The 21,575-nt window shown below is 43.1% G+C and overlaps 1 protein-coding gene across 2 annotated transcripts in view; it reads left to right on the forward strand.

Annotated features, from left to right (window-relative positions):
- Nucleotides 1-46: 46 nt before the first annotated feature.
- Nucleotides 47-21,575, forward strand: part of ASL (argininosuccinate lyase) — a 40,364-nt gene continuing 18,835 nt past the window's right edge. The window contains exons 1-6 of one of the 2 annotated variants that reach the window (XM_075852914.1): nt 47-105; nt 2,455-2,501; nt 13,414-13,608; nt 19,406-19,489; nt 19,986-20,042; nt 20,171-20,268. In XM_075852914.1, coding sequence (XP_075709029.1) covers nt 2,490-2,501; nt 13,414-13,608; nt 19,406-19,489; nt 19,986-20,042; nt 20,171-20,268 — 446 coding nt within the window. In that variant the 5' untranslated portion in view covers nt 47-105; nt 2,455-2,489. Of the gene's footprint in view, nt 106-2,233; nt 2,291-2,454; nt 2,502-13,413; nt 13,609-19,405; nt 19,490-19,985; nt 20,043-20,170; nt 20,269-21,575 lie in introns of those variants that run through there. The other variant, XM_075852915.1, reaches the window with a different exon arrangement.

The following is a 21,575-nucleotide window of genomic DNA, read 5'->3' on the forward strand; positions in this document are numbered from 1 at the left end:
GCGTGACATACATGACGTCAGAGCACAGAGGCGTTTACAGTCATTGTCAAGTTGCGTGGGCCGATGTAGGAGCCGATCAGTTGCAGGAAGACGCCACATTGTCAGGTAAGTGAGTGTGACGGTCTCTTGTATCGGTTTCCTATTATTATTATGCTGCTGTGCTGCCCACCTTTACCCAAAGTGCTGCCCAAGATAAACACTCATGTAACTGTAGGAAGGAGTTGCCAGAAATATAAACTTTAGGCTTCTCTTCATTTTTTTCAGACCAAACATGGAACCTCTATCAAAACAATCCAATACTGTCACTTTTATATATATATATATATATATATATATATATATATATATATATATGATTATATTCATACAGCAGTGCAATTGTGTCTGTCATTCTGACTATTAATAAGTTCTCTGTAAGGTGCAGTGAGTATCTATCTGGTTATGGACTTTTGGTACATGGTCAGGCACTTATAAATTTACAAATCCGTTTGTCTCATTGTGTATATTGAACATTCAGTTATTTTGAGAATTTATGACCGTGCATTGATCAATAAATAATACAGACCTGTAGACATTCTGTCCGGCACGGCATAGTGTATCCGTGAGACATCTATTCCCTAAAAGCAATCCTAAAAACAACCAGTTGTCACATGAGAATGCAGCATCTCCTTAGCATGGTGTTCTCTTTGACAGCCCGTTGTTTCCATTGTAGAGACACTCAGGGGAGCGACTGTCCTGGATCAAGCTCTAAACTTAGAAATGCAGTAAGAAGATGCGCAAAATTTATCAAAGTGGTGCAGACTATGTAATAAATGTGGCAACATGCTAGACCCTTCTCTTCCTTATACCATCTCTTGCTTGGCTTAGGTTACGCCAGTATTTTGCGCCACAATTTTGGTGTACAGTGTCGCATTTTAAGCCGCGCCTTATTTCTTATTGACCACGCTTCCTTGTCGAGCGTGGCACAAAAAGTGGCTAAAATAGTTAGCAAACATTTTGAATAGTAAATCTGCCCCATTAGGCCTTATTTATCAAAACTGTCTAAAGCCCCATGCACACGACCGTAGTTTTGATCTGCAATTACGGATTCGTAATTGTGGATACAAATACTGATCCATTAATTTCTATGGCCCACGGACACCTTCCCGTATATTTACGGCTAAGTGTCCAGGCCGTAGAAATGACCCGCAAAAAATAGGACATGTCCAATTTTTTTATATTTTGGACCGTGCTCCTGTACTTTATAATGGGAACACGGCCCGCAAATGCAGGTGACAGTTCGCTCCCGTAATCCCATAGCAACCAATCACAGTGCAGTTTTCATTTTGACAGAGCAGTTTAAGAAATTTAAAGCTGCGCTTTGATTGGTTGCTATGGGAAACCAGGCCAAATTTGATAAATGAGATCAAATGTGTATTGGCTTGACCAGTGGCTGAGCAGCAATTCATTACATGCAATTGAGTATCTGCAGTGGTTGGATAGCTGAACACATATTGCTCTCTCTGTAGAGAATAGGACTTAAAGGGAGTGTCCCACAACATCCGTTTTGTTTTAAGTTTAGGGCATAAAAGTATGATGGGAAGTTATGAGCTCTGGGAGCACTACCGTTATCAAGTCCCTGCCTTCCAGCCTCGCTTGTGCAGCCAATCTCCATAGAAATAAATAGAGGAGGCTAGGGCAGTTTTCTTTTTAAGGCTATGTAAACCTTTAAACACTTTTTTTTTTTTTTTTTTAAATAATTTGTTATGGTGTTTATTGCAACTTTTGAATTATGTTTTATTTTTTAAAAAAAAAAAAGCATTTTTGAGCTACAGCTTCTATGTATCCTGGATACATAAAAGTTGTATCTTGCGCTGAAACCCGAAAAATAAAAAAGACTAAGGTTGCAATAAACACCATAATACATTATTTTATTTTTTTTAAAAAGTGTTCAAAGGTTTACGTAGCTTTTAATGTTCCTCTGAATTTCTACAATGATGGAGATGTTTGATTGCTTTTTACTGATTCAACCCGAAGGCTGTTCTTCTTTCAGAATAAGTGCACTGTGTAACCAACATGTCATTGGCAGGAGAGAAGTTTATGTTCCAATGAGCTTGGCAGATATGTTTGTTTATTACAAAATATGCCTACCTTTGCACTTAGAAGATAGGAGTATGGGCACGCTATGTTGCCTGCCCACTATTTGGAAAAAAAAGATGACCGGTTGTACTACTTTTTTGTTCTCCCTGGTGATGAGCGGCTTAGTAGGGGCCTGGTAGCCCACCCAACACCCTCACCCCGACAAATGCGCGTATGTAATTGCATGTTATAAGGGCAGATAGCTGTTGGCCGATGCAATGTTCGGTGCTCCAATTTATAATTGTTTAAGAAAATCCATAGGAAGTTTGTTACTATACATTTTTTTTTTCTTAAATTATGTCAACCAAATTTATTTGTATATTTGATTTTTTTCAGGCTCATAAATTCTTGAAGATCCCAAACTCACTAAAATGGCAGCCGAGGTATGACTGTAATAATAATTTCCAAACACTGTTGGTACAGTTTGCAAAAGTATAACATTCAATGTAAACCTGTCATATGACTTGGATGCCTGACGTCCTAATACACCGTATACAGGGTCATATGACTTGGATGCCTGACGTCCTAATACACCGCATACAGACCGCATACATATCTTCAATCACAGCTACATTGTAAAAATGCTTTAAAAGCCTAATACAATCTGGATACATGACATTGTAGAACTGTGAGCACTTTGTAGTATATTTTCCAGTACATCCCTCATGACAGCACTACAGGAGGTTGCCCTCTTGACCTCTGTAGGGACAGGAAGACAGAGAGGTTAAAAGGCCCCTCCCACCACCCACTTGCCAGTGTTCTTCCTGTCCCCACAAGGGTCAGGAGCAGAGAGCGTCGCTCCTGTATTAGTACAGGAAAAAACTCGGGCAGGGGGCAAGATCGGGGGGTCCGTGCACTCCCCCTTCTCTTCCCCCTAAAGCCCAGGCTAACACCCCTCATACGACGGGTCCCTTAGCTCCCTCCCTAAGACACCTACCGGAGGAATCCTAGGCAGGGTTCTGGTAGTGTGTGGGGGCTGGGGTTTCCCAAGCAGGCTTCGGCCGGACCGCGGACCAGGCGGGGACCGGCAGCTCCATAGGCATGGACGCACCGGCAGGGATCCTCGCTGCACCGCATAGCAAGCCTTAGCGCCGGCTATGGCGGCTGCACTCCAGGTACACGCTGGACGAATAGCCGACCGGATATGATGTCGGGCTACTTCCGGTCCGCGGCCATCTTGGAAGGCGGGAAATTCAAAACGCCCGCATTTAAAGGGACACGCACAGGTATGTAGTTAGAGCTGATAACTCTAACTTGGATTTATTTTTTGTGGTTTGCATATTGCATTGCCTGTTACCTGTCGCGATATGGAACTTCCTCGTCCTGATGGAACTCCAGATATGTCCCAGGGTCACGTGAGTCTCACCCTTGGGGAAGGGTATGACCCCTTATGTATGTACACCATACTTTACCTACCTTCTGTTTTCTCTAGGAAAAAGATTTCTCTCAGAGACAAACTGATAAAAAGAAGGTTAAAAAATGTGCGACTTGTGCAAAAAAATTGCCAGAGTCCCATAAAAAACAATTGTCAGGATTGTATTGCCAAAATACTAAAGGAGGAACAACCAACGTTCATGTCCGAACTTAGGACTATGATTCGTGAGGAAGTGGGTCAGTCAGTAGCCTCCCTCGCCACTCCGCAAGAAACTCACCTCACACTCCCGGGCAAAAAGACCACGGATTGAAGTGGATCAAAAATATTGGCCTCCTTCTCAGGGGTCGGACTCTGAACAGGAGTGCTATTTCCTATCGGAAGATGAGTTAGAAGAAAGAGACGAACTCTTACCTTCAACTTCTTCCACTCAAGAGAAAAAAAATTTATTTTCTTTTCCGAGATGTCTGATACCCTAATTCAAGCAATACGGGAAACTATGGATATTCCCGAAGTGGACCAACCACATACCATCCAGGATGAGATGTTTGGAGGTCTAACGGGAAAGAAAACAAGGGTTTTTCCGGTAAACGAAAATCTTAAAAGAATGGTGACAACTGAATGGGAAGATTCAGAAAAAAGGCTCTTCATTTCAAGAGATTTTAAGAACAGACTTCTCTTTGATCCAGAGGACACTAAGCCTTGGGATGAAATCCCAAAAGTAGATGTCCCAGTCGCCAGGGTTGCTAAAAAAAACCGCAATCCCCTTTGAAGATTCCTCTCAGTTGAGGGACGCCATGGACCGAAAGGCAGACGGACTACTAAAAAGAGCGTGGGAATCTTCCTCGGCCTTGATCTCAACTAATATCGCGGCCACATCAGTAGCAAGAGCAATGTTCATATGGCTAAACCAGCTAGAGACCCATCTGATGATGAAGACATCACGACAAGAGCTACTAGAATCTCTACCTTTACTAAAAATGGCAACCGGATTCTTAGTAGACGCTTCAGCGGAATCTATTAGATTTGCTGCCAGGAATGGGGCTCTCTCAAATGCTGCTAGAAGAGCATTATGGCTCAAAATGTGGTCAGGAGATACTAAGTCCAAAAACAAGTTGTGTTCTATCCCATTTACAGGGTCTCTGATGTTCAGTCCTCTCCTTGATAACATACTGGAGAGTGCAACAGATAGAAAAAAGGGGTTTCCTGAAGAGAAACCAAAAAAACCCCCTCAATTTGGAAGATTTCGCCAACAGAGGGATCCTACTTCACAGAACTACAGCGGGAAAGGGAAGTCCGGTCGCTGGAGTTACCCCAAAGGGAAAAGGGGTCGAGGATATCTCCTTAACCCAAATAATTCATTCCAGCCCTCAAAGCAATGACGCCAAGAGTGTGGGGGGAAGACTCCTACAATTTTATCCCGAATGGTCGAGAATAACCCAGAACCCCTGGGTTCTAAAGATAATAGAAGAAGGATACAAAATAGAATTTTCCTCCATTCCTCCAGAGAAATTCCTAATAACCCAGTACCAAGCAAAAGATCTTCATCAGGTACTTATCCAGGACGTCCAGAAATTACTCAGATTGAGAGCCATTTCCCCAGTTCCCCACAACGAGATATGCAAGGGCCACTATTCGAAAATCTTCTTGGTCAAAAAACCAGATGGTTCCTACAGGACAATAATCAACCTGAAGTTCCTAAACAAATGGGTGAATTATCGGAAATTCAAGATGGAGTCTATCAGATCGACTACTCCTCTAATAAGGGAAGAGGCATCAATGTGTACGATCGATTTAAAGGATGCGTATTATCACGTTCCTATCCACCCCGCGTACCAGAGATTCCTCAGATTCGCAATTCAGGACGGTCCTTCCATTCTCCACTTCCAGTTTGTCTGCCTCCCCTTCGGCCTTTCCTCCGCCCCCAGAATTTTTACAAAAATTATGGCAGAGATCATGGCATTCATAAGAAGTCAAGGTATAGTAATTATCCCATATCTAGACGACTTCTTGTTGACAGCAGATACTCCTGCTATCTTAGTCAGTCATCAGTCACAGGTTCTTTCCCTACTACAAAAATTGGGATGGATAATCAACTTTCAGAAGTCGAGTCTTCCTCCCCAGAAACAGAAGGTCTTCTTAGGAGTACTGCTAGACTCCTCCCTTCAACATTCCTTCCTCCCAAGAGAGAAACAAATACTCCTACTGGCAGAAGTAAGAAAATTTTGGGGGAAAGACGCCTGTTCCATAAGGGAATGTATGCGGATGTTGGGAATGATGACATCTTGCATCCAATCTATTCCATGGAGCCAATTTCACTCCAGACCCTTACAGAATCTGATCTTATCCCGGTGGGATCGAAAACAAAACTCCCTGAATTTAAAAATGCAAATTTCCGAGACTGTCAAATCATCTCTCCTGTGGTGGCTCTGCACAAACAACATAGACAAGGGAGTCCCCTGGAGAACTTCTCCTTATGTAGTGATTACCACAGATGCCAGCAAACACGGCTGGGGGTCAGTAATCCAAGACCAACACTTTCAGGGCACATGGACTGGTCAAATGAAGATGATGTCTTCAAACTTCAAAGAACTAAGAGCTGTATGGGAGACACTTATAAGAGCTTCACCCACCATAAAAGGGAAGCATATAAGAATTTTATCGGACAACACGACAGCAGTGTCCTTTCTTCGCCATCAAGGGGGAACAAGACACACTCTTCTTCAGGGCCTCTCTGCACAAATTTTCAGTTGGGCAGAAGAAAACGTCCTATCAGTCACGGCAGTCCACCTAAAAGGCTCAGAGAACCTATCAGCAGATTTCCTGAGTCGGAAAAAAGTAGACCCAGGAGAATGGTCCCTAAACAAGGAAGTCTTTCGTTGCCTAACCCGAAATTGGGGTTATCCACAAATAGACCTGTTTGCCACGAGGAAAAACACTCAAGTAGAGACATTCTTCTCCCTAAATCTCAGAGACAACCCATTGGGAGTAGATGCATTGTCCCAACACTGGGACATGGATCTGGCCTATGCCTTTCCTCCGTTTCCTCTAATACCAATGGTATTAAGAAAAATCCAGGAAGATTTGACAAAGCTCATCATTATTCTTCCCTATTGGCCGAAAAGAAGTTGGTTTCCAATCGTACAATACCTAGCGTTGGAAGATCCTATCATGCTCCCAGTCAAGGAGAATCTTCTCTCCCAGGGTCCCTTATTCTTCCAGGGAATAGAGACTCTGAAATTGTCAGCCTGGATCCTGAAAGGCAGATCTTGAGGAACCACGGTCTGTCAGACGAGGTAATTTCAACTATCTTATCAAGTCATAAAGAAGTTACCTCAAAAATCTATCAAAAGATTTGGAAGAAATTCTGTTCCTGGCATGGAATCCCAGGACCAGATCCCTTTTCTCCCAACATTGCAAAAATCCTAGATTTTTTACAATCGGGATTCAAAAAAGGACTTAGCCCTAGTACCTTAAAAGTTCAGATTTCAGCCTTAGGTAATTTTTTTAACACTCCTCTGGCTGAACATCGGTGGATCAGAAGATTCACCCAAGCGGTCTCTAAACTGAAACCTTCCCTAAAGAAATCAGTTCCTACCTGGGATTTGAATGTGGTGTTAACGACTCTTTGTGAGCCCCCCTTTGAGCCGCTCGACAAAATTAGTATGCATTTTTTAACTCTAAAAGCTGCATTCTTAGTCGCTATTACTTCAGCAAGAAGGATTGGAGAAATCCAATCTCTATCAATCATAGAACCGTACCTAAAAGTACAAGAGGATAAGATCATCCTAAAGCTGGATCCCTCATTTATTCCAAAGGTATCTACCGCTTTCCATAGAGAACAAGAAATAATTCTACCTTCCTTTTATCCAGATCCAAAAGACCAACAAGAAGAAAAATTCCATTGCCTGGATGTCAGGCGAACAATTCTTCAGTATCTGGATAGAACCTCCTCCTGGAGACGAGATAAAAATCTATTTGTCCTATTCGGGGGAAAGAATAGAGGAAAGAAAGCCTCAAAAGGCTCTCTAGCGAGATGGGTAAAAACCACCATACAAGAAGCCTACAAGTCCCAAGGACTATGTGCCCCACAAGGCATCAGAGCCCATTCAACAAGGGCAGTCTCGGCATCCTGGGCAGAAAGAAGAGAAGCCTCTATTGACCAAATCTGCAAAGCTGCCACTTGGTCAAGCCATCATACGTTTTACAAACATTATAGACTCGATGTGCTGTCCGATACGGATTTAAGTTTTGGACGGAAAGTCCTCCAATCCATAGTCCCGCCCTGAGCATTATAATCTGGTATTGCTCCTGTAGTGCTGTCATGAGGGATGTACTGGAAAATAGCAATTAGACCTACCGGTAATTGTATTTCCAGGAATCCATCATGACAGCACCATTATATTCCCTCCCTTATTGAATTCTGATTTGTGCATTTAACATGTCAGTTATTATCCCTAGAAATAAAATAGGGTTGCATCCATCCTGGTGTAGTAATTGAAAAACACTGGCAAGTGGGTGGTGGGAGGGGCCTTTTAACCTCTCTGTCTTCCTGTCCCTACAGAGGTCAAGAGGGCAACCTCCTGTAGTGCTGTCATGATGGATTCCTGGAAATACAATTACCGGTAGGTCTAATTGCTATTTTAGGAACCACCGGTGCCTGCCTCGTATGAAAATTTGGCTGTTCGGAATTGATGATCTCACTATACGCTCAATAAGCAACTTCTGCACAAATACCATTTAGTGCTAGCAGAGTTTATAATACAGGGGAACGACCATAACCAATAAATAGCTATAAAATATAAAAAATAATGTCAAATAACAGATTGTTACAAGAAGATAAAAACAGATACTATTGGTGAATTATCATATTTTGAGGGATTAGATAGATAAATCCAAATATAAGCCTGTACTACGAACATTGTTTAAGTCTTAGGCTCTGTTCACACTCGCGTTAGATTGAGTTTCATCAAGTTTCTGTTTCCTCTTAGGCCGGGATCACACACACAGTTTTGGCTCCGTTTTTTTTAGTTAAAGGGGTTTTTCACTTCCGAACAACTGATGACCTATCCACCGGATAGGTCATCAGTATAACATCGGTGCGGGTCCAACACTCGGACCTCGCATCGATTGGCTGCCTGCGGGCACCGGATGTCATTGCACAGTATGTAGTGTACGGAGCTGGAAGCAGTTGGCTCCGTACATGGCATAGTGGCCGTTCTGCAGGTCTGCTACTATTCACTTGAACAGGAACAGAGCTGCAGTACTGCAGCTCGGCCGCTATTCCGTGACCGGAGCCAACTGCTTCCGGCATGTATGTCCGAAAGTCGGGTAGGGGAAGTATGGAACGAGCTCACGGAGTGAACCCGCTACATACGATGCCAGTGTCGGCTGTTTTGTTACAGCCGACACTTCAGAGTATCTAGCGGCATGGACCCTTTGAACACTTTGCAAACAACCATTTAAAATAGACAATTGTAATAATTCATTAGGGAGCTTTTGGGAATCCCTATAAAGGGAACCTGACTTGGCTATTTAGTCAACAAAACTGATATGTTTATGATATTATATCTAAAATGCTATAAAACAAGGGTTTTTCCAGTTTCCGCAAATATTCTTTTTTTTTTTGTATATTTAAAAGATATTAAATTTTCTAATATACTTTCTATATTCCTTAGTTTTCAAGATCTCTGCTTGTTGTCATTCAGGAGGGACATTAACCCCTTAATGACCGGGCCATTTTGCACGTTAATGACCAAGGATTATTTTTTGTTTTTTCACGGTCGCATTCCAAGTGTCGTAACTTTTTTTTTATTCCGTCGACATAGCCGTATAAGGGCTTGTTTTTTGCGGGACGAGTTGTATTTTGTAATTGTACCATTTTTAGATGCTTATAACATATTGATTAACTTTTATTAACTTTATTTTAGGAGAGAATTGAAAATAAGCAGCTATTCCAGCATTGATTTTCACGTTATAAATTTACGCCGTTTACTATGCAGCATAAATAACATGTTAACTTTATTCTATGGGTCGGCACGATTACGGGGATACCAAATATGTATAGGTTTTATATGTTTTTCCTACGTTTGCACAATAAAAACCCTTTTAGAAAAAAATTACTTGTTTTTTGCATCGCCGCATTCCAAGAGCCGTAACGTTTTTATTTTTCCGTCAGTGTGGCCATATGTGGGCTTGATTTTTGCGGGCCAATGTGTAGTTTTCATTAGTACTATTTTGGGGTACATAGGACTTATAGATTAACTTTTATTTTATTTTTTATGGGGGGAATGGGAGAAAAGAGAGAATTTTGCCGTTGTTTTTTGTGTTTTCTTTGGCCGCCGTTCATCCGGCGGTTTAATTAATGTGTTCATTTTATTGGTCAAGATGTTACGATCGCGGGGATACCATATATGTGTATGTGTGATTTGTTTTGACAGTTTTACTAAATAAAACCACTTTTTGGGCCAAAAAAGTAGTTTTATTTGACTTTGACTGTAATTTTTTTTTTTTTTTTTTTTCACAAACTTTATTTAACTGATTGTCATTTTTTTTTTTAAGTCCCATCAGGACACTTCACTATGCGATGTGCCGATCGCATATATAATGCTTTGGTATACTTAGTATACCGAAGCATTATTGCCTGTCAGTGTAAAACTGACAGGCAACCTATTAGGTCATGCCTCCGGCATCGCCTAACAGGCAGATGCTGAAGGCAGACCTGGGGGTCTTTGTTAGACCCCCGGCTGTCATGGAAACCCGACGGCGACCCGCGATTTGTTTGCGGGGGCGCCGATCGGGTGACAGAGGGAGCTCCCTCCCTCTGTCAAACACATTAAATGCCGCTGTCACTATTGACAGCGGCATTTAATGGGTTAAACTGCCGGAATCGGCACGCGCTTCGATTCCGGCAGTTGCAGCAGGAGCCAGGCTGTGTATAACAGCCGTGCTCCTGCCGCTGATCGCATGGGTACGCTGTCAGTACCCGCGCGATCACAGGACGGATATATCCGTCCTCCTGCGCGAACTAGCAGCTGCTGAGGACGGATATATCCGTCCTTCGGCGTTAAGGAGTTAATTGTTTGCTTCAAGTGGATAGAATTCTGTCCATGGTCATGTGATGTACACACAGGTGCACAATTACAGTATGTGTATCAGAGTTGTCTTCTAATGATTCCAGCACTTGTGTCCATCACATGACCATGGACAGAATTGTATCCACTGGAAGTAAACCATGTATGATCATACAGAATAACAACAAGCAGAGATCTTGAAAATGAATTAATACAGAAAATATATTGGAAAATTTAATATTTTGTGTAATTAAAAATGTAAACATTAATTTGCTGCAACCGGACAACTCCTTTAAATTGAGAGTAGAGTCGTTTGAAGTTCAATAATGTTCTAGACTTAACTATTTGTGCTGGGTTGACTTAGTGTACTTCATACAGTATATGTAAGTTTGATCTCTGGTAACGGTTTAAGACACTAGTAGACCAGCATATCCTATCAAATCTATTTTCTCTATGGTGAGATCAGTTCCGGATAATACTACATGGTGCCCAGTTAATCTTGTGACCAGTCTTGCACAATAGGTATTAGTCAATTGATTTGTAAGGTCTGACTTTGTTGCTCAAACTCCATTCAGGGCTGTTTTCTATTAAAATGTGTGAGATGTCACAAAAAATTTTGCAATAGCACATGATGTTCTGGTTGCATATAAGGTTGTACAAATTTCCCACCTAGAATTCTGGCTTCAATTAAAAGTTGACATTGCAAAAGTACTATAGTACCAAGGTGCAATACACTTTGTAAAAATTAATTTTAACAATGCCATTTAAGAATTGGCAACCACTCACATAAATCGGGACTTGTCCACTTCAAACTCAAATTTTCAATTCTTTAAAAAAATAAATATATATATATTCGAGACACACTCTATCTCTCCATCATCATGACCTCCTACTTTTGACATCGGCAGCGCGTAGCCCATGAAGTAGGTGATGTGTTGTGGGCTGGCTTGGTGGGTATATGAGGTGTGCGATAGGCTGTCTGAACACATATCACTCGTGTTGCCATGGGTAAAAGTGGCAAATTTTTATAGTTGCAAAAAGGGATGATTATTGGCTTTTGGACCAAGGATGGCCATACTTCTCAAACAGCGCAGTTTGTGAACAGTTCGTGAGTGGACAAATGGCACCATTAGGAATAACTGATGTGGAAGCTGCGGAGCACCATGTGCCGTTGATGTGAGAGGTGAATATCGGCTGCCAAGGTGCGCGAGGGCCGAACGATAGTGGAGCAGCTCACTGTGAAAATCAAGCAGGGGGCTACCAGACGTGTGTCTAAAACAGTTCAGCATACCCTAGTGCATATGGGGCTCCGAAGCAGACGGATGGTCACTGCTCCTATGCTAACAAAGGTGCATCGGAAAATAAGGCTTCAATTTACACGGCAGTATCGGAATTGGACCACCGATGATTGGCAAAGGGTTGCCTTCTCCGATGAGTCACGTTCTCTGCTTCATCGAACGGATGGACGCTGACGTGTCATGCGATAAACATCAAGGACAAACACCCGACCACCATTGCTGGAAGAACCCAAGCTGCTGGCGGCAGCGTTCTGGTCTGGGGAATTTTCTAATGGCATTCTCTGAGCCCACTCATCCATGTGGACGGCACTCTGAACCAATTTGGGTATGAATCCATTGTTGGAGATCACGTCCACCCATACATGCTATTTGTCTTCCCTGGGGCAGATGGAATCCTCCAGCAAGACCATGTGACATGTTACATGGCTAGAAATGTCAGTGGTTGGAAGAGCACGACCAAGACTTCCAAGTATTTCGCTAGCGCCCTAATTCGCCAGACTTGAACCCAATTGAGCATCTGTGGGACCACCTCGATCGTCTTGTTCGCTGTATGAGTCCTCCCCCACGCACCCTTCAGCAAATGTGGGATGCGCTGCAGTCAGCATGACTCCAGATACCTGAGACGACCTACCATAGGGGACACAGAAGGCCTAGTCACAAATAAAAATTGGTTTGTCAATGTTGTAGCAGTCTGTAAATCACATGTATTGTGCCATATTTGAGAATTGGAAGAATTATGGGTGTTTTTTTGTATTTTACTTAAAAGATAGATAATTCACCCAAGAAGAAAAAAAATTCCTTCCTTATTCTTCCCTGTTAATCACTATCCCTTGGCTAAGCCCCACCTCCTGATCCCTTTGCCAGCTGAATATGGAAGAGATCAGCGGGAAACTAACCCATTTGTTCTCTGCAAGATTTGTAGAAAACTGTTCGTTTCGGGAACATGTAGAAAATCCTGCAGACTGACAAACAGTGTGAACTATCTCCTATTTACTTTTTGCCGTTCATTTCTAGGTTTAGTGTTCCTTTTTAAAAGATACTTGTCTTTTAATTGTCTAGATAAGTGCTGAGACTCCACTGATTGCTTGTCCAAGAGATACAAGAGCTCTGCCGGGCATTGGGCCTCTTCACATCCAGTCACCGTTCATCAACCATGTATGGATAGCTGTAAAAAGTATATAGTCCAAACATGGCTCCCTTGGTAGAGCTAACTAATGCTGATGGGAGCCGAAGGGACTCAGCAGAGTACTTGTACCTTTTCTGCCGCTTCATTTAGTGACCAGTGGGGGTCTCAGGAAACAGACCCCCACCGATCAAAACTTCTGACATGTCACTATGACATGTTAAAAGTTTAGTTATCCTTTAAAAAGAACAGCATGTGCCAAATTCTGTAAACCATTGTAAAGCACTTTTGGCTTTTCAGCACTTCCTATGTCTTGGTGCACCCTTTTATAACTACTTTAATCTTTTAAAGCGATTCTAATAAATCTATTATAATGATTCACTTTCCATATCCCTTGCCTATTGTCCATGTTTTTTTGCTTCTTTTCAGGGTGATAAGTTGTGGGGTGGCAGATTTGTTGGCAGCATAGACCCCATTATGGAAATGTTCAATTCTTCCGTGTCCTATGACAAAAGGATGTGGTCAGCTGACGTCAGAGGAAGCCAAGCGTATGTGAAAGCATTGGAAAAAGCTGGACTAGTGAGCAAATCTGAACTGGAACAGATTGTCACTGGCCTCGATCAGGTAATAAATCACTATGATGTAGCCTTCACCTGGATATATACTTTAGCTATCACATCTAACACATGATGTGGGTTTAGCAAATGCATTGTTACACAATGAAAGAATGCACATACAGTTATTATTATGAGTATTAGGCCTGGCCGGCCTTATGTTGGACAGTGCCCTGTGCGGTACCTTCTGTTGTGCCCCCCTATATGGTGTACATGTCGCATACCAAACCATGTCTAATTATCTGCATCATACAGTAATGTCATATACAATCAAATGATATCCATAATTTCATACAATTGACTAAATAATGCTATCCAGTGCCGCCACCATCATGTACTGCAAAATTAATATAAAATATACTGTGCCTAAGTAGCGGTGCCACAAAGTCTAAATACCACCATGCAGTGCTCAAATAATACTTACATACAGTGACCCCCTAACTGCTCCATATATAATTTAATACAGTGCTAAACAATGTCTAAATAATACTGCTATATAACTAATATTAAGATCCAGGCTCTCTGAGGAGCTCGATACAGCAGGGGCAGCCGACTGCACAGGTTGAAAACTCGTAAGGCTGGCCCTAGTAGTAGTGTTAACTAATCTTGCAAGAATTTAAGAATTAAAAAAAAAAATTTCCCAGTGATACGGCATGCACAACAAGTGCTGCAACAATAAAACATAGATTTTATTAGTTTGCCTTAAAGTATCTTATTGTATCTTTTTTTTTTTTTTTTTTAATCAGTTCAATTTTATTCAAAAAACTCCACATTATTACAGGTCATTGTACGTTCTCATACAGTGTATAAGCAAATTTCAACAGACCCAATTATTTACATCCAACCAAACATTCCCTTCCCCCCAACTCCCCCTTGTATCCCCCCAGCCGGTCTTCTCAGTACCACTTTTCCAATCCTCTCTCCTTCTCTTCCCCTTTTCCCTTCCCCATCTTACACCTGCTCTCTGTATGCACCCCCCCCGTCAGTGGCCCTATACCTGAACTTGTTGCCTTAGTGTCATTAGCTCCACAGAAGCATACCCAGATTGATCAATCCACCTAGCCCATTGTTTTTCAAACTTGACCCTGGACCCCCTCTTGGAGTATATCCTATATTCCATCAGAACCTGTGAGTTAAGTGCCCCTATGATTTCTTGTTTTGATGGTGGCTCCGCATCCAGCCAGTGCTTTGCTATTCCTTTCCTAACTTGATACAGTATTTTAGCAATTGCCAACCCTGACATCCTATCCCCCCCCCAAATCTCCAACATACCCTAGCAGCATTACCACAGGATCCCATGGAATCTGTACCTCAAACACTCTCCCCACTAGCTCCGATATTTCCGTCCACAGACTCCCCAACCTCCCGCATGTCCAGAACATATGAAGGATGTCTGCTTTTTCCTCCGGGCACCTAGGGCAGATGGCATCCGCTCTTAATCCCATCTGTTTCAGCACCCACGGGGTCCTATACACCCTATGTATCAGAAACAACTGCGATCTTCGTTGTGCTACATTAATGGACAAAGTACATGTTGCTGCCAATACCGCCTCCCAATGGTCTGTTGTAATAGGACCCACATCCCTCTCCCATACAGCTTTCACTGGTGCCATAGGATCCCCCAGATGTTCCACCAATAACCTGCGATAAACCAATGAAATTAATCCTTTTGATGTAACTGCTTTTGCAATATGCTCCAACACCCCCGTGGCATGCATCGTCAGGTCCACGCTGACCGCTTGTGTCTGCACAGCGTGCCGAATCTGCAGGTACTGATAGAACATGCGGGAGTCCAGTTGAAACTCCTCCCTCATTTGCTGAAAAGATTTAAGTATGCCTCCCACGTACAACTGACTCAATCGTATTATGCCTCGCTGCTCCCACCCCTGCATCCCTTCCAATTTACCCAATTCCCCCAAATAAGCATTCCTCAAGAGTGGTGTATATTTAGTGCACTCTCCTATCCCCAGCAATTGCTTGCACTGCCACCACACCTTGTGTATGAGCAGCAGAGTGGGTCTGGTACTCGCCATCTGTTTATAGCTGTGTGCTTCCAGTCCTGCCAACGGGTTCTCACCCCCCCCCCCCCCCCAGATATGATAGGATGCGCGCACTGGACCCCCATGTCTCTTCCTGCTCCCACCCCCAAAAATGTTGACATTGGGCAGCTAAATAATACACCCAAGCATTGGGCACAGCCAGGCCCCCCTCCTCCTTTGGCAGCTGTAATTTCTCCAGTTTAATCCTAGGTACCCCCTTCTTCCATACTAGGTCCCTAAAAAGGTTATGCAATCTCCTGAACCAATATTTGGGGATCCATACCGGGGAGTTATGTAGGACATACAGCACCTGTGGCATGAGGATCATTTTAATCAGATTCGTCCTACCCAGAGCCGATAGCGGTAACTTATTCCACGCCTCTACTTTGGCTTTTATCGTTGTTAACAGTGGCATTACATTAAGGGACATATAATCCTGTGCTTTCGCCGTCACCCTAACCCCCAAATAATTAAACTCCGTGACCACAGGTATCTCTACCTCCTCTTCCCCATTCTGGATAACCCCCGGGTCCATGAGCATTAGAGCCGATTTTGACCAATTAATGAGTAGTCCTGAATATTTCCCAAACCGCTTAATTAGGGCCATCACTAACGGTAGTGTGCGCTCGGTATCCGCCATGAATAACAGCATATCATCTGCGTATAGTGCAATTCTTTCCTCCACCCCCCCATATCTCAACCCCTGAATATGTTCATGTTGTCTCACTGCACACGCCAAGGGTTCCACCACCAACGCGAACAACAATGGAGATAATGGACATCCCTGACGCGTTCCCCGCTCCAGCGCAAACCGATCCGATAGCACCCCATTCACCCTTATTTTTGCTGTCGGGGCTACATACAACAACTTTACCCATTTTATATAATTAGGGCCAAATCCCATTTTCTCCAGAACTGACCACAAATATTTCCACTCCACGCAATCGAATGCTTTAGCCGCGTCTAAGGACATAATGGCTCTCCCCCCACGATTATCCGGCAGAACTTGTAAATTCACGAACAGCCGTCTCAGATTCACCGCCGTCGATTTGGAAGGCATAAAGCCGGCCTGATCTCCATGTACCACCCCAGCCACTACTTTAGCTAGTCTAAGCGCCAATACTTTCGCCATGATTTTAATATCCGCCGTCAGTAGGGAAACTGGTCTATAAGAGCCCGGTAGCTGGGGATCCTTCCCCTCTTTAGGCAGAACTACTATAGTCGCTTCATACATTGTTTCCGGAAGCCGCCCCCTATCAAAGCTATCTAAAAGAGTGGCCAATAACTGCGGTACGAGCTCCTCCCCATATTCCTTAAAAACTTCCACCGGAAGACCATCCGGCCCCGGCGCCTTTTCACTGGCCAGTATCCCTATAGCCGCCTGGAGTTCCTCCAGAGATATGGGCTCCTCCAATGTCCCTCTCTCCTCCCCTCCCAACCTAGGAAGTTCTGTCTCCCCTATATACTCTTCCAGCTGCTGAGGTGTGTGCTCTGCCCTAGAGGCATACAAATCCGAGTAAAACTGCTGAAACACTTTAAAAATCTGCCCTGTATCCGTCTCCAACTTCCCCCCCCTCCCCTTTAATAGTGTGTATGTAATTATTCTCCCTCTGAGCCTGCGCCATCCTTGCCAACAGCCGTCCAGTAGTTTCCCCCTCCTCATAATATTGGCGTTTTAAAAACATCCTTTTGTTATCTGCCCTCTCCAACTGATGCTGTTTTAACAACCGCTGCGCCTCCACCCAATGCTTCAGTGTGTCTGGTGTGTTATCTACTATATGTAGCCTTTCTGTCTCCGTTACCCTTTCCAACAGCGCTTCTCCTAATTGTCTAGACCGTGTTTTTACTGCTGAAATGTGCTGGATGAACACCCCTCTCAGCCACGCCTTCATCGCGTCCCACAGTATCTCTTGCGGTACCGTTCCTGAGTTGAACTGAAAGTATTCCTTTATGAGGTCTAAAATTTGTTTATTATCTATCAGCTTCAGCCAAAAGGCATTGAGTTTCCAGCACCCTTGCCCCCGCCCTGTCTTCCCCTCCGTCTCTACCTTCATTAACAAAGGAGAATGATCTGATAACGCTCTTTGCAAGTATTCTATCTGGGCTATAAAGGGTACCGCTGCCGGTGAGCCTTATTGTATCTTAAAACTTAAATTTAATATAATTACCGGACATAAGTATTCCAGATAGATGATAAATCAGGTGCAAAACGGAAAAATATCTCCTCTCTACCATATGTTGTATGTGACGGAGTTTCTGATATCGGAGATAAGCACTAAAGGGGTTGTCCTATAAGAAATGAATGGCCTATCCTCCGGATAGACCATCAATATCTGATCAGTGGGGGTCCGACTACCGGCACCGATCAGCTGTTTTGAAGGGGCTACGGCGTTCATATGAGCGTTTCTTCTCTTCATTCCTTATCTGCTCGTACTGTGAATTGGAGAAGGCTGCAATACTGTAAACCGCTAATACAAGTGTGTCGGCGATTCACAGTACAAGCAGTGACCGTAATGTAGGGGCCCTACAAAAGAGCTGATCGGCGGGGGTGGTGGTAGTCGGACTCCCAGTGATCAGATAATGATGTCCTATACTGAGTATCGGCCATCGACTTCTTATCACTGGACAACCTCTTTAACATCAAATCCCTATAATGAGGGTTGGAAATTCCAAAGTAGCAAAGGAATAGATTTTATTTTTTGGGGGTTCATATAGTGGCAAGAAAGCTTTCTAGCATAAATATATTAGTTTACAGATTAAGGCCTCATGCACACAGCCGTAAGGGTTTTTTACTGTCCGCAAATACGGATCCGAAGGCTACAGATACACATGCGTAGCCGTCCACAATTGCGTAAGTGCCCATAGACTTCTATGGGCGAGTCCGTGCCGCAATTGCAGACAAGAAAAGGACATGTTCTATAATTTGATCATTTCTATGGACCGGACACACACCCGTAAATATATGGAAAAATTTCCATGGCCAATAGAAATGAATGGGTCTGCAAATCTATAATTATGGATGGAAATTATGATGGTGTGCATGGGGCCAACGTGCATTGATACCATGTGCTGTGATAGGGATAATTCAGACATATGTAATGGGATCCACCTTTTTATTGTGCCCACAAATTCAGTAATCATCTGCCATGGATCCCTTAAAGGGGTTTTCCCATCAGAGACATTTATGACATATCCACAGGATATGGCATAAATGTCAGATAGATGAGGGTTCCACCTCCGGGGCCCCCACCTAACTCTATAACGGGGCCCCCTTAACGCCGTTCTAACTGTTCTTGCTGCCTCCTGGCCACTTCCTGGTTATATGGTTGAAAGTTCCGGAAACAACGTAGCTCATCAATTATATGCAGATTTTGTAACTTCTGACCATGTAATCTTTTTTTCATGGCCGGAATTCAGCCGCAACACTGGCAGAACGGGGTTTAGGGACCCGCATCTAGCTGACCTTTTATTACATATCCTGATTATATGTTATAAATGTCTCTTATGGGAAAACCCCTGTAATGCTGTGTGTTTATCTATGGAGTAGCCAAGGGGTGCCAACTTGGAAGATGGACGTATTCACGTATTTTGCTACATTTTTTGCAAAACCCAAAACAAAACACTCCAATTTTGCAAAAGTTGCCGCAAAAACCGCGCTACACCTGCAATGTGTGAATAGACCCATGTACTGCATATGTGATCTCACAATTCAGCCCGGTTCAGAGAATAGATGAGGAATTATTTTATAAATTGTTTGTCTCCTCTAAGATCCATGAAGAATGGTCTCAAGGAACTTTCGTTCTGACAAAAGCAGATGAAGATATACACACTGCTAATGAACGTCGGCTTAAGGTAAACTTGTTCACGTGAAAGATATTTTAATATATACACACAGAAAATATTGATGCCTTCTTGATGTTACACTTTTGCTGTAAAAGAATTCCCAAACCCATTGGGGGGCAAATTAACAAAACTGGTGCAAGGCAAAAGTGGAGTAGTTGCCAGTGGCAACCAATCCGGCTGCTGCTTTCATTTTCCAAAGGGCCTCTGAACATTGAAAGGTGGAATCTGATTGGTTGCTATGTGCAACTACTCCACTTTTGCGTTACACTGATTGTGGTATGAAAGTGTAGAATGCCATAATTTCACATATGGATGTGATCTTTGGTGTTCACAAACTTTTTGTTATATCAATAGACATCAAGGAAAATAAAATCTTTACCTGCCGTGGTATGGATTTCATTAGTGCCCACTTTCTTTCTTCACCTTCCAAACAAAAAGGCAAGAGGATGTATGTAATTACTTATGATTCTCCTGTGAGAACCTATTTTCTTTGTTGTTTGTCTAGGAACTTATAGGAGAGCCTGCAGGAAAGCTCCATACTGGACGCAGCAGAAATGACCAGGTATTTCTTGTACAAATTCTTTCATATACTATGGCACGTTTATATAAATTGGCGTATACTATTTTTTGGAGTTGATTTGTAGTGTAAAATTCTGATTTGTGGTGATGATTTTTTTTTCTCTATTTTAGGTGGTGACTGACATGAGGTTATGGCTACGGGAGTCCTGCTCTGTTCTATACCTGCATTTGACTCGTCTTATCCGGACCATGGTAGACAGGGCAGCCATGTAAGTGAAGTAAGAGGTTTGAGCTTTTATTTAATTTTGCAAGTTGCAAGGTTTACCATATTGAAGATTCTCCATTTTAGATGTAACCACAGACTATTTAATATGTATGGACTCTGGAATACCCTGCTGGACTTTAAGGGTCAGTTCACACGGTGGATTTTGCGTGGCAGGTCCTGCCGCAAAATCCGCTGTGTAATTATTCGTGACGTCGGCAGGAAGATTCCTCCTCCCATTGACTTCTTCAATGGGAGGTACGGGCGGAATCCACCTGAAGATCGAGCAGGACGCTTCTTTTTCCCGCTAGCTGAAAGAATCAGCTAGCGGGAAAAAGAAGCGTCCGACTCTCATTGAAATGAATGGCAGGCGGAATTTTGCGGCGGGTTCGGCTGCAAAAATTCCGCCGTGTGTACAGGGCCTTATTCACAGGACAAAAGCGGATCAGCCTTGATAATTTCAGACGCTCCTCTTTTGTTTTATCTAGGGGATGAGCAGCTCTAGAGTTGTATGACAGCCGCTCCTTCCTTCTCCCACTATAAACCTGGGATACACATCCTGGACCAAACAAGCAGTTTACTGGCGGCATCTAGGCTGAGCGATATTAGGCACAGTGTTTAGTACTAAATTAGGACTTTTTAGCCTGACTACTTATAATGCTTTCTCCGATACTTTTATAAAAACAAGTAGTAGTTGCAAACACTTGCGTGAATAGTTAATATTTAAGAATATAGAATATAGTTCCAGAAAAATAAGCTTAATATGTGTCACTAACCTAGTTTGCAAGAGCTCCCAACCTGGAATCCCAAAAGAAACACTTGCAGTAACCACCGTGGGTTCATACAATACGTATAAAAATGGAAGTTAGAATGCAATCACTTTTTTTCCATCTAACCATTGCATTTTGTGCTCCCCATTAATTTTCACTGACTTTTCTATATGTATTCCTTTAACCCGTTAGTGACCGCCAATACGCCTTTTAACGGCGGCCACTAACGGGCTTAATTCTGATGCATATGCCTTTTTACGGCGCTGCATCAGGATAAAGTAAACAGAGCAGGGAGTGTCGAATCTCCCTGCTCTCAGCTGCTAGAGGCAGCTGGGGGCGTCCCTGCTCTGCCGTGTGAGATCGATATAAGTATCGATCTCACCCGTTTAACCCCTTTGATGCGGTGAACAATAGCGTGCACCGCATCTGAGTAGTTTTGGAGAGAGGGAGGGAGCTCCCTCTCTCTCCCACAGACCCCGGCGATAAGATCGCCGAGTGTCTGTGTCTCCAATGGCAGACGGGGGCCTAATAAAGGCCCCCAGGT

The sequence above is a fragment of the Rhinoderma darwinii genome, chromosome 2 (genome assembly GCF_050947455.1).
Source record: "Rhinoderma darwinii isolate aRhiDar2 chromosome 2, aRhiDar2.hap1, whole genome shotgun sequence".
NCBI classification, from domain to species: Eukaryota; Metazoa; Chordata; class Amphibia; order Anura; family Rhinodermatidae; genus Rhinoderma; species Rhinoderma darwinii.